Genomic DNA, 11,086 nt, shown 5'->3' on the forward strand with positions numbered 1-11,086 from the left:
TTTTCTTGGCTTGTCCCAACGACAAAATAACAAACTCATTGCTTCATCTTAATGGTCATGACTACCCGATTATTAAATCTATCAAAATTCTGGGAGTCACACTGGACTGACATGTAACACTAGCAGAACACACGAACTTAGTGGTACAAAAATGCTTTTTTACATTGTGGAAATTAAGAACCATAAAAAAATATTTTGATCCTTTATAGTTTTATCTATTTTAGACTATTGTAACATCATCTGTTTAGGAGCACCCAAAAATATTCTAAGGAAATTAAGGATAATTCAGAATACAGCTGTTCGATTGATTTTTGGTTTAAAAAAGAACGACCATATTAGTCCATGTTATCGTTTACTTCATTGGCTGCCTTAGAGGCAAGAATATTATTCAAATTTCCTATATCTGCGGTAAGCTGATATCAGGATTGTCTCCAGCTTACCTTTTTCCTCATTTTGTGTTGCATAGATCATCAAGAGAAACTAGAAACTTCTACTTATTTGCTTATCCAAAAATTAATGGGTGTAGATATAAGACCTTCTTAGATAGGACCCTAGCATTTCAAGCTGGTAGGCAACAATCTTGGTTAGGTAAATGTATTCAGCAAGCTATGTTATCCTATTGCAGTTTTCGGAAGTTAATTAAGACCACTTTGTTTGATAAGTTTATTACTTAGTGAGTTTTATTATTGAAATTTTATTTTACAAATATTTGTATTTTTTACTGTATTATTATATTTCATTGATTGTCCAGCTCTTTTTAGTGTAAACCGCCTAGAACTTTTGGTTATGACGGTATAAAGTTATTATTATTATCACAGAACATAAGAATTTCCACTGCTGGGTCAGACCAGTGGTCCATTGTGCCCAGTAGACTGCTCCCGCGGCGGCCCTTAGGTTAAAGACCAGTGCCCTAAGTATAGCCTTACCTGCGTATGTTCTGGTTCAGCAGGAACTTGTCCAACTTGTCCCTGGAGGGTGTGGGTATCTGCTTGTCAGTAAACCTTCTGGACAGCCTGTACATCAGAGCGAGGCTCAGGGACCGTTCCGTTGGGAGCTAGCCCAACCCAGGTTTGTCCGCTAGTGGGTTGAGCTCAGGCAGCGTGTTTCCATTCAAGAGCACTCAGAATCAGAACCAGACTGCATTCCTTTGCCAGGCATCTGCACGTCATGTCCAAGGTTGGCAGAGGTACCTGGCTGTAGAGGTCCAGCTGGTGGGGCAGTCAGAAGACTCAGAGTCCAGCTTTCCAGCTATTTGATTCAGAGGATCTCCCTGTGAGCCATTTCAGCTCGGTCTGCGGTGTTTTCCAGTCAGCACATGATTCTGCGAGTACAAGCTGATGTCCTGAATCAGCGATTGGGGGGGTTCTTAAAAAGGGGGGCTTGGGGGATTTCCCTGCTTTCCCTACTCCTCCTCCCACTCTTAAAATCCTAAAATTGCCATTTTTATTTTATTTTATTTCTTCAATTTGTGTGTCGCACATACCTATACAAGCTCTAGCATATTTTTGAGGGTTCTTTGTAGGTTTCCTGGGCTATTTATAGTCGAAATTGGTACCAGCAGTGGCCATTTTGGATTTTTCCTAATTTGAAAATTATTTTTTATACTTGCCAGCTTCGTTTTTTAAAGAAAACCACTTAGCTGACCTCCCCCAGGGCAGGATGTCATGGATTCATGCCTCATTTATGGTAGATGGCTGTCAGATGCACAGCTGTGTTCCACATGTATTGCGGGCCACGAGGGGTATGAGGCTTGCCCAGTTTCACTGCCTTAGATCTCCAAAGAAGGTCTTCTAGCACCTTCTGCCCTGACTCCTGTGAAAATAGCATTGAGGAGTTCTGGGGAGTGTGCAGGTGATGCTACGGCAAAACACAAGTGCATCTCAGGAGATGAACATCATAAATACTCCAAACAGTCCAAAACAGATACGCAGGGGTGCCGGTAAAGTGGTAGCTCCTGTAGTTGCACCAGTTACACTTTCCATACCTCTGTTTTCGCTAGGGGGCACCGTGGAGGCTGCAGATGTGACAGAGCTGGCGGATCTACAGTATCACCCTTGTCTATCTGCCTGTTTACTCCCTCGAAGAAGTGCAGCAAGTTCATCAAGCAAGATCTTCCTTTGCTGAAGCCGTGCTGGCTGGTCCTCAGATTGTGTCCGTCTAGATCAATGGTTCCCAAACCTGTCCTGGAGGTCCCCCAGGCCAGTTGGGTTTTCAAGATAGCCCTAATGAATATGCATGGAGCAGATCTGCATTCCTGGCATCTCCATTATATGCAAATCTCTGTCATGCATATTCATTAGGGCTATCTTGAAAACCCGATTGGCCTGGGGGACCTCCAGGACAGGTTTGGGAACCACTGGTCTAGATGATAAATGATGCGGTCCTTTATCAGCGCCTCTACCATCTTTCCCGGTACCGAGGTCAGACTCACCGGCCTGTCGTTTCCTGGTTCTCCCCTCGAACCTTTCTTGAAGATCAGCGTAACATTCGCCACTTTTCAGTCTTCCGGAATCCTTCCCGATTTGATTGACAGATTGGCAGTATACAAGTCCCAGCCCCCTTTTTCTTAACAATGTATTGTATATTTTATATTATTATTTATAAACCTGATTTTGTATATTGTGTCTAAATAGGAATCGGGATATCCAGGTAAAGTGTGCACAATTCATTCAGTATTTTACGGAGGCTTAGTGAAGGTGAAACCTTTTTTAAATACAGATAAGAACACTGAGAAATACCTAATCTATAGACTATAGTTCACATTTATTTCAGAAAGCTTTTGAATTTTACTTATCTATGAACTGGGAGCCTGGGAACTATACAGGAGACACAGTTATTTATTTGACGAATGATAGGTATAGATGTGGAAGGGCACTTTCAACATGATATCTAAATCTGATTTTGGACATTTTAGGGAAAACCATTCAAAAATCCAGTAGAGAAAGTGGCCATTTTCAAACTAGCAACACAGCCAACTTTTTGTTTAGAAAATGGCTATTTGCTAGATGTTTTTGAGCTCAGTGCTTCAATCTATTAGGACCATTTTTGAAAGAAAAAAAAGTTCAAGGGAAAAATGCCTCAAAAACAAGCTATTAGGATGTATGGGGAGCCAGCATTCTTAGTAGAAAGGCCACACGAATATCCCAGCAGAGCAATGGACTTCACAAAAAGAGTCCCAGGTACACCTCTCACTAATTACTCCCTTACATTTATGGGGAGCCTAAGTTAATGCACTGATAATACAATATGGTCCTCAATGGAGGAGAGTAAACAGTGGAGTGCTGCAAGGGTCTGTACTGGGACAGGTGCTATTTAACTTATTTATAAATGATCTGGAAATTGAAACTACGAGTGAGGTGATGAAATTTGCAGATGACACTAAACTTTTCAAAATTGTTAAAATGCATGCAGATTGTGAAAAATTGCAGGTGAACCTTAGGAAATTGGAAGACTGGGTGTACAAATGGCAGATGAAATTTAATATGGACAAATGCAAAGTGATGCACATTGGGAAGAATAACTTGAATCACAGTTACCAGATGCTTGGGCCCACCTTGGGGATTAGCGCCCAAGAAAAGGATCTGGGTGTCATCGTAGACAATACGATTAAACCTTCTGCCCAATGTGTGGTGGCGACCAAAAATGCAAACCAGATGCTAGGAATTATTTAAAAAGGGATGGTTAACAAGACTAAGAATGTCATAATGCCCATGTATCGCTCCGTGGTGTGACCTCATCTGGAGTATTGCATTCAATTCTGGTCTCCTTATCTCAAGAAAGATATAGTGGAGCTAGAAAAGGTTCAAAGAAGAGCGACCAAGATGGTAAAGGAGAAGAAACTCTTCTCATATGAGGAAAGACTAAAACGGTTAGGGCTCTTCAGCTTGGGAAAGAGATGGCTGAGGGGAAATATGATTGAAGTCTACAAAATCCTGAGTGGAGTAGAACGGGTACAAGTGGATTGATTTTTCACTCTGTCAAAAATTACAAAGATTAGGGGACACTCGATGAAGTTACAGGGAAATACTTTTAAAACCAATAGGAGGAAAAATGTTTTCACTCAGAGACAAGTTCCTGGAGGAAAAGTCCATAGTCTTGTTATTGAGAAAGACATGAGGGAAGCCACTGCCTGCATGGAATATTGCTACTCCTTAGGTTTTGGCCAGGTACTAGTGACCTGGATTGGCTACCATGAGAATGGGCTACTGGGCTTGATGGACCATTGGTCTGACCCAGTACGGCTATTCTTATGTTCTTATTCATTATTAAAACAAGCCTAGCCTCAAATATCCAATTTTTGCCATGGACATTTTCTACAATGTTCTATTATTGTGGGAAAACATCCAAATCTTAAGCCTGCCCTAGTCCCACCCAAACCATGTCTCCAATGTACCCCCTTGAGATTTAGACACACTGCATTGAAACCAATCTAAAAACTGGGTATTGAAAATGGTGATTTGGATACTTAGTGAAAAAAATGTCCATCTACCACTTTTTGGACTGTTTGCCCCATAGGTATATTAGTGCTGACATGTACACATTCAAAACCCAAGGGATGCTGCTCTTTGTTATAAATGTGTTCCTTTCTAAAATGGTTGTTCCTACTTTACATGCTGCATCTACATGGTATCTCCTGGTACCCTTATAAAATGTTAGACAATCTTTCTCTAACATTTTAATACAAACAGTGTTTGAAAGAAATAAGACAGAGGGAGATAAAACTGGCTTACTCTACGTTTACAGAGAAACAATAGCAATGGTGAATCTTGCACAGAAATGTTTGGACTGCTGCTATACTATGGTTCACTACTTTCCGTCCTTCTCCCCTCCCACCACATTCTATTTCTTCTTTCTTCCTCTCTACCTTCTCTTCCTTTTCTCACCATTTTTATTTTTTTGAAATTTACATCCAGATATTAAACTCATATTTGTCTTCTTTTCATATTTCATTCTAGATCAACACCTTTCCCGAGCAACTGTATTTTAATGGCTCAGATGAACTTCAGATGTTGGCAAATAATTTCCGACCGTTACAAAAGATTGGTAGTCGATTAGTCCATTCCTCCATGTCAGCTACTCCCACTGCTATTGTCTCAACCACCAAACACACCACTGTTTCCATCACCAATCACACCCCCTCTTCTATCCACACCAAGCAAATTCTGATCCCTTCTACTGTCCTAGCTATCATGTGTTTCCTGTATACTGAAGCAAGCCTGACGTGCTGAACTCTGAGCCTCATCTAACAGGCAGAAATAAGCAGATCATAGTTTCCTCCCCACAGATCTCTCTCAGGCCCCGAAAAGAGGACTGGGTTCACATTCAAATTAAGAAAATGTTTCAGGAAAATGTGCTTGTAGTAATGTGCGGCACAGTGGTTAGAACTACAGGCTCAGCACCCTGAGATTGTCGGTTCAAATTCTATGCTGCTCCTCATGACCTTGGGCAAGTCACATAATCCCCCATTGCCCCAGGTACATTAGATAGAGTGTGAGCCCACCAGGACAGATAGGGAAAAATGCTTGAGTACCTAAATGTAAACCACTTAGATAATAAGTGGTATATAAGTACTAAAAAAAAAATATATATATATATATATATACTTTTCAGTCTTGACTCAGGGATTATATAAAGCACTTTAGGGAATGAATGGATTATAGAGAGGATAATTTCATAATAGGCAATAATCAAAGCCTAACTTGTACAACAGGTATGCAAGTAAGTTATACCAGTTTTCCAGGGCTTCCAAGTTACCCAGTTCCAGGAATGAGTTTTAAGGCCAGTTCTGAATTTCTACCAATCACAGCCTGAAGCATTCTGGATCCAGCAGCACTGATTTCAATGGGTAGAATCAGAGACTACAACCACCACACTTCTTTGGGCTATAAGGACTTGATTCTATAAACTAAACTAAACTAAGCCTTAAGTTTATATACCGCATCATCTCAACGGAAGTGGAGCTCGGCACGGTTTACAAAGCTTAAAAATATAAGAAGAGAGGAGAAAGATTTACAAGAGTATATGAATAGAGGGAATATAAACAGGAGAGTAAATGGTTTTATGATAGATAAAGTGATTATATGTTAGAAAAGAGCCAGGTTTTCAATTGTTTGCGGAATAATTGGAGGGAGCCCAGGTTCCGCAGCGGGAAAGTGAGATCGTTCCAGAGGCCTGTAATTTTGGAGAGGAGGGATTTTCCCAGTTTGCCCGCGTGGAGAATACCGTGTAAAGAGGGGAAGGACAGTTTATGTCTGTGGGCGGATCTGGTGGTAGCAGGCCTCGAGGCGTTAAAAGATAGTGGGATTAGGGGCGGAAGGATGCCGTGAATGATCTTGAAAGCCAGACAAGAGCATTTGAAATGAATTCTGGAAAGCACTGGGTAAGATTGGTAAGTAGTGGGGAGACATGGCCGAATCTGCGTTTTGCAAAAATCAGTTTGGTTGTGGTATTTTGGATAAGCTGGAGTCTATGGAGACCTTTTTTTTTGTTAGGCATAAATAAATGGCATTACAGTAGTCGAGTTTGGAAAGGATAGTGGATTGTACAAGGATGGCAAAATGTTTTTGGTGAAAGTAGGATCTTACTTTCCTCAGCATGTGGAGGCTGAAAAAGCATGATTTTGCCAAGGAATTAAGGTGATCGTTGAGGGAGAGAGAAGAATCGATAATGATGCCGAGGACCTTGCTTGAGAACTCAAGGTGCAGAGCAGAGCCTGTAGGTAGTGTGAAAAGGGTGGGCAGGTATTCTAATTTTGGGCCAAGCCAGAGTAATTTTGTTTTTGATTCGTTTAATTTCATCTGTACCGAGAGGGACCAGGCGTGAAGTCTCATTATGCATGAAGTAATGTTCTCTTGGAGGTTTGTGAGGTTCTGGTCTGTTTCGAGGAGGATAAAGATATCGTCAGCGTATGTGTATATTGTTTCAAGGGGGGATAGTTTGAGGAGCTTCAGGGAGGTCATATACATGTTGAATAGAATAGGGGATAGGGGAGAACCCTGTGGGATACCGCATGATGGTGTCCACGGAGCGGATCTGGAGCCGTTTGTGTTGACAATGTAGGAACGAGAGCGAAGGAAGTTTGAGAGCCATTTTAGGACGAAGGAGTCTATTCCTATCTCAAAGTTAGTAAATTAGTATGTCATGGTGCACGACGTCAAAAGCCGCTGAAAGATCGAATTGTAGTAGAACAGCAAATTTGTTTCGAGAGTGTAGTTATTGCACCTTTGAAATTAAGGAAACTAGGAGGGACTCGGTGCTGAAATTGGGTCTAAATCCGTAATGGAAGTGTTGGAGAATGGAGAATCTCTCTAGGTAAGAGGAGAGCTGAGTGGCGACTATGGTCTCTAGCAGTTTAGTTAAAAGAGGGATATTTGCTATGGGGCGGTAGTTCGATGGTAAGGAAGGGTCGAGATTGGCTTTTTTCAGAATAGGGGATAAGGCAATGTGTCCCATTTCTGTGGAGAACAGGCCCGATAGTAAAGCTTTATTTATAAGGCTGGTAAGGGAAGAGATGGCCTGTGCAGGAATGTGTTCGTAAAGGTAGGATGGGAACGGATCAAGGATGCATTTGCAGGATTTAAGTTTGAGGCAAAGTTTAGCGACCTGGGGTTCGGATACGAGTTCGAAGGAAGTCCATGTTCTGTCAGCAGGGATAGGGTTGGAGTCATTGGGAGGGAGAGAGTTGTAAGAGACAGCTGGGGGGAATGAACTTTTTATGGTGGTGATCTTCTCGTTGAAAAATTTGGCTACGTCATTTGGAGATGGGAGGGAGGGGGAGGAGGTGGAGTTGTTTTTTGAAATTAGGTTGCTCCAGATGTGGAACAGTGCACTGTTTTGGTTTTTTGACCTGGAGATTTTATCTCCATAGAAATTCTTCCTAGCTTTTTTTAATACGGTGTTATAAAACTTGATGCTGTCTCTCCAGGATTGTCTGTCTGAGGGGGATTTCGATTTTTTCCATTTTTGCTCCAAGGCTCGACATTTCTGTTTTAATTCCCTGTGGTATGGGAGATACCAGGGAGCCTTGTGGGAGTAGGAGATGGGTTTTGTAGATAGAGGGGCTAGGGCACGGTACGTGGTCCCGGAAAGAGTTACCCAGTTGTGCCAATTTGAGCCTGGGTCCGCGTGTTTGGGAAGAGGAGGAAGTTTGTTGAGAAACTGGGACCAGAACAGTTCACTTGTGATTTTTTTGCGGTGGGTGATAGAGTTTGTGGCTCGGGTTGGGGTACCAAGGTGTGACATGAAGATGGGGAGGCAGAAAGAGCCTAGGAGGTGATCGGACCAGGGGACATGTTCCCATCGGGTCTCATCAGTAGAAGTTTTGTGTTCAGTCAGGTCAAGAAAGCTGATGATGTCAAGAGAGTGCCCCTTTTCGTGGGTAGGGGTGGGTGGAGGAGCAGTGAAGCCTAGGGAAGTGAGGAAGTCTTTGAAGTCAGTTGTGTCCTTGTTTGTGTTGTCATCTAGGTGAAGGTTTATGTCGCCAATGATCAGTAGTCTATGGAATTTTAAGTAGGCCCTTGTTATGGTTTCAAGAACTAATTCAGAGGAATTATTCCAGGGGGTGGGTGGGCGGTAAAGTAGCAGAATGCCTAATGGGTGGGGATGAAGTTCGTCATTTATTGAAGCTAGCATGAATTCTAAGGAAGAGTGGCTGCCCTTTTCGAGGAGCTCGACATTAAAGAATGATTTGTAGAGAAGGGCCAGACCTCCTACTTTCCCGTTTATTCTGGGAGAGAAGAGGCCATGGTAGCCTGGGGGACAGAGTTTGTTTTGAGTGAGTAAGTCATCTTTTTCAATCCAAGATTCAGTGATGCACAAAAAACCCGGATCAAAATCTTCGAGTAAGTCTTTTAATATTTGGGTTTTGTTTCGGACTGATCTGGCATTACAGTAGAGTGTAGGAACTGGGGTGAGAGAGTCAGAGGTAAGGTTGGGTAGGTTTGCTGGGGGAACTGGCTTTAAGGCAGTGAGGTTGACTCCTCGGTGCTTTTTGAAAGGGTGGGTTCTGGTGAGTACTAGTGTGGGGATTCTGAGGCCGGGTCAGATGTTATTAGTGTATGAAGAATCGGGAGAGTTTGGGGGGGAGAGGTTTTTGGCAATGGGAAGTGTTAGTGAAGGAGCAGAGGAGGAGAATAAGGGGCTAGAGCAATGGCTTCATGGTGGGAGTCAGGAGGGCCAATGAGAGTGGGTTGGTCAGAGATTTGTCAGGAGGGAGGGGGGAGAGAGAGAGTTCGGGAGGGCTGGTAGCGAATGGGAGAGGAACAAAAAAACTGAAGAGAAATTTGTGTCCAGCAGATTCTAGTGAGATACTGGACTGAAGAGGAATTTGTGCCAGCAGATTCTAGTGTGATACTGGACAGGTTGGAACTTAAAACAATTGCTAATAGAGCGATGTAATTTGAGGTGGGGCTTGGCTAAGTATGCAGGCTAAGTAAGCAGGCTAAATAAGCAGGCTAAGCAAGCAGGCTAAAAACGTATGGTAGCTGGATTATGTATGCAGCTAACCAATAATACAGACTAAAACGTGCGATAGCAGATTTTTTCATGCAGTAACAGGCTATAGATGTAGATTTTGCAAGGTTTGAACAGGCTATAGAAGAATTTTAACAGGCTATAACAAGCTGTAGGTTGTGCAAGATTTAACAGGATTTTAGATGCAGTGTGAAAGAACAAGTAGTGGATAGATCTTGCGGCTGGTAGTAAGTCAAGGGGTATATTCGGAGGACTGGCCCCGGATTCAAAATAAACGCTGCGGTTTGCAGCTGAAGAGAGCCCGAATGGTTCAGCGCAGGAGCAAGAGAGAGACCTTCCTGCTTGAAACACGGCGTCGGGCGGAGGGAGAATTGAGCGGGTAGTCGCAGGGGGATTCGGGAGGCAGAGCAGGGCTCCCACGTGGCCCGAAGACACAGGGTCAGTGGGAACAGCTCCCGGTGGCAGAGGAGCTGCTCCTGGAGAAAACAGCTAAGTCGCTGGGGTTTCGGGGGGTCGGAGCAGGGCTCCCACGCGGCCCAAAGACGCAGGGTCAGTGGGAACAGCTCCTGGTGGCAGAGGAGCTGCTCCTGAAGAAGCAGCTAAATCGCTGGGGTTTGGGGGGGGCGGACCAGGGCTCCCACGCGGCCTGAAGACGCAGGGTCAGTGGGAACAGCTCCCGGTGGCAGAGGAGCTGCTCCTGGAGAAAACAGCTAAGTCGCTGGGATTTCGGGGGGCGGAGCTGGGCTCCCACGCGGCCCGAAGACGCAGGGTCAGTGGGAACAGCTCCCGGTGGCAGAGGAGCTGCTCCTGGAGAAAACAGCTAAGTCGCTGGGGTTTCGGGGGGCGGAGCAGGGCTCCCACGCGGCCCGAAGACGCAGGGTCAGTGGGAACAGCTCCCGGTGGCAGAGGAGCTGCTCCTGGAGAAAACAGCTAAGTTGCTGGGGTTTCGGGGGGCGGAGCAGGGCTCCCACGCGGCCCGAAGACGCAGGGTCAGTGGGAACAGCTCCCGGTGGCAGAGGAGCTGCTCCTGGAGAAAACAGCTAAGTCGCTGGGGTTTCGGGGGGCGGAGCAGGGCTCCCAAGCGGCCCGAAGACGCAGGGTCAGTGGGAACAGCTCCCGGTGGCAGAGCAGCTGCTCCTGAAGAAGCAGCTAAATCGCTTGGATTTCGGGGGGCGGAGCATGGCTCCCACGCGGGCCGAAGACACAGGGTCAGTGGGAACAGCTCCCGGTGGCAGAGGAGCTGCTCCTGGAGAAAACAGCTAAGTCGCTGGGGTTTCGGGGGGCGGAGCAGGGCTCCCACGCGTCCCGAAGACGCAGGGTCAGTGGGAACAGCTCCTATCACGGTTCTCAACTGCTAGGGGTGGCTTACATAATCATACGTAGCAGCACCTAGGTGTGCTTAGGCATTGTTAGGTGTCCCTGTGGTAGGCACCGGTATAACATATGTACTCACAGTGAAAACTCCAGAAGTCTTTGGTAAAGCAGAAAAATGTTTTTATTTTCTTCCTGGCCAGAAAGGGTGTCCAATTTGCATCAAAAGAATGAAAAAGTAGGCACACAAAGTTCAGTACATCCATTGGTTTTATAGTTAGTTCACACATTTCTTAGTCCCTCC

At 44.6% G+C, this 11,086-nt stretch overlaps 1 protein-coding gene across 6 annotated transcripts in view; it reads left to right on the plus strand.

The window, feature by feature from the left end:
- LOC117360661 (carbonic anhydrase 4-like) overlaps window positions 1–5,445 on the plus strand; it is a 107,006-nt gene extending 101,561 nt beyond the window's left edge. For 2 of the 6 annotated variants that reach the window (XM_033944790.1, XM_033944793.1), the window contains one exon: window positions 4,956–5,442. In XM_033944790.1, the coding sequence (XP_033800681.1) occupies window positions 4,956–5,228 (273 nt within the window). In that variant the 3' untranslated portion in view covers window positions 5,229–5,442. Of the gene's footprint in view, window positions 1–1,999; window positions 2,093–4,955 lie in introns of those variants that run through there. The other 4 variants (XM_033944791.1, XM_033944792.1, XM_033944789.1 and 1 more) reach the window with 4 other exon arrangements.
- The last annotated feature ends 5,641 nt before the right edge of the window (window positions 5,446–11,086 follow it).

Source organism: Geotrypetes seraphini, chromosome 5, assembly GCF_902459505.1.
Source record: "Geotrypetes seraphini chromosome 5, aGeoSer1.1, whole genome shotgun sequence".
Classification (NCBI taxonomy): Eukaryota; Metazoa; Chordata; class Amphibia; order Gymnophiona; family Dermophiidae; genus Geotrypetes; species Geotrypetes seraphini.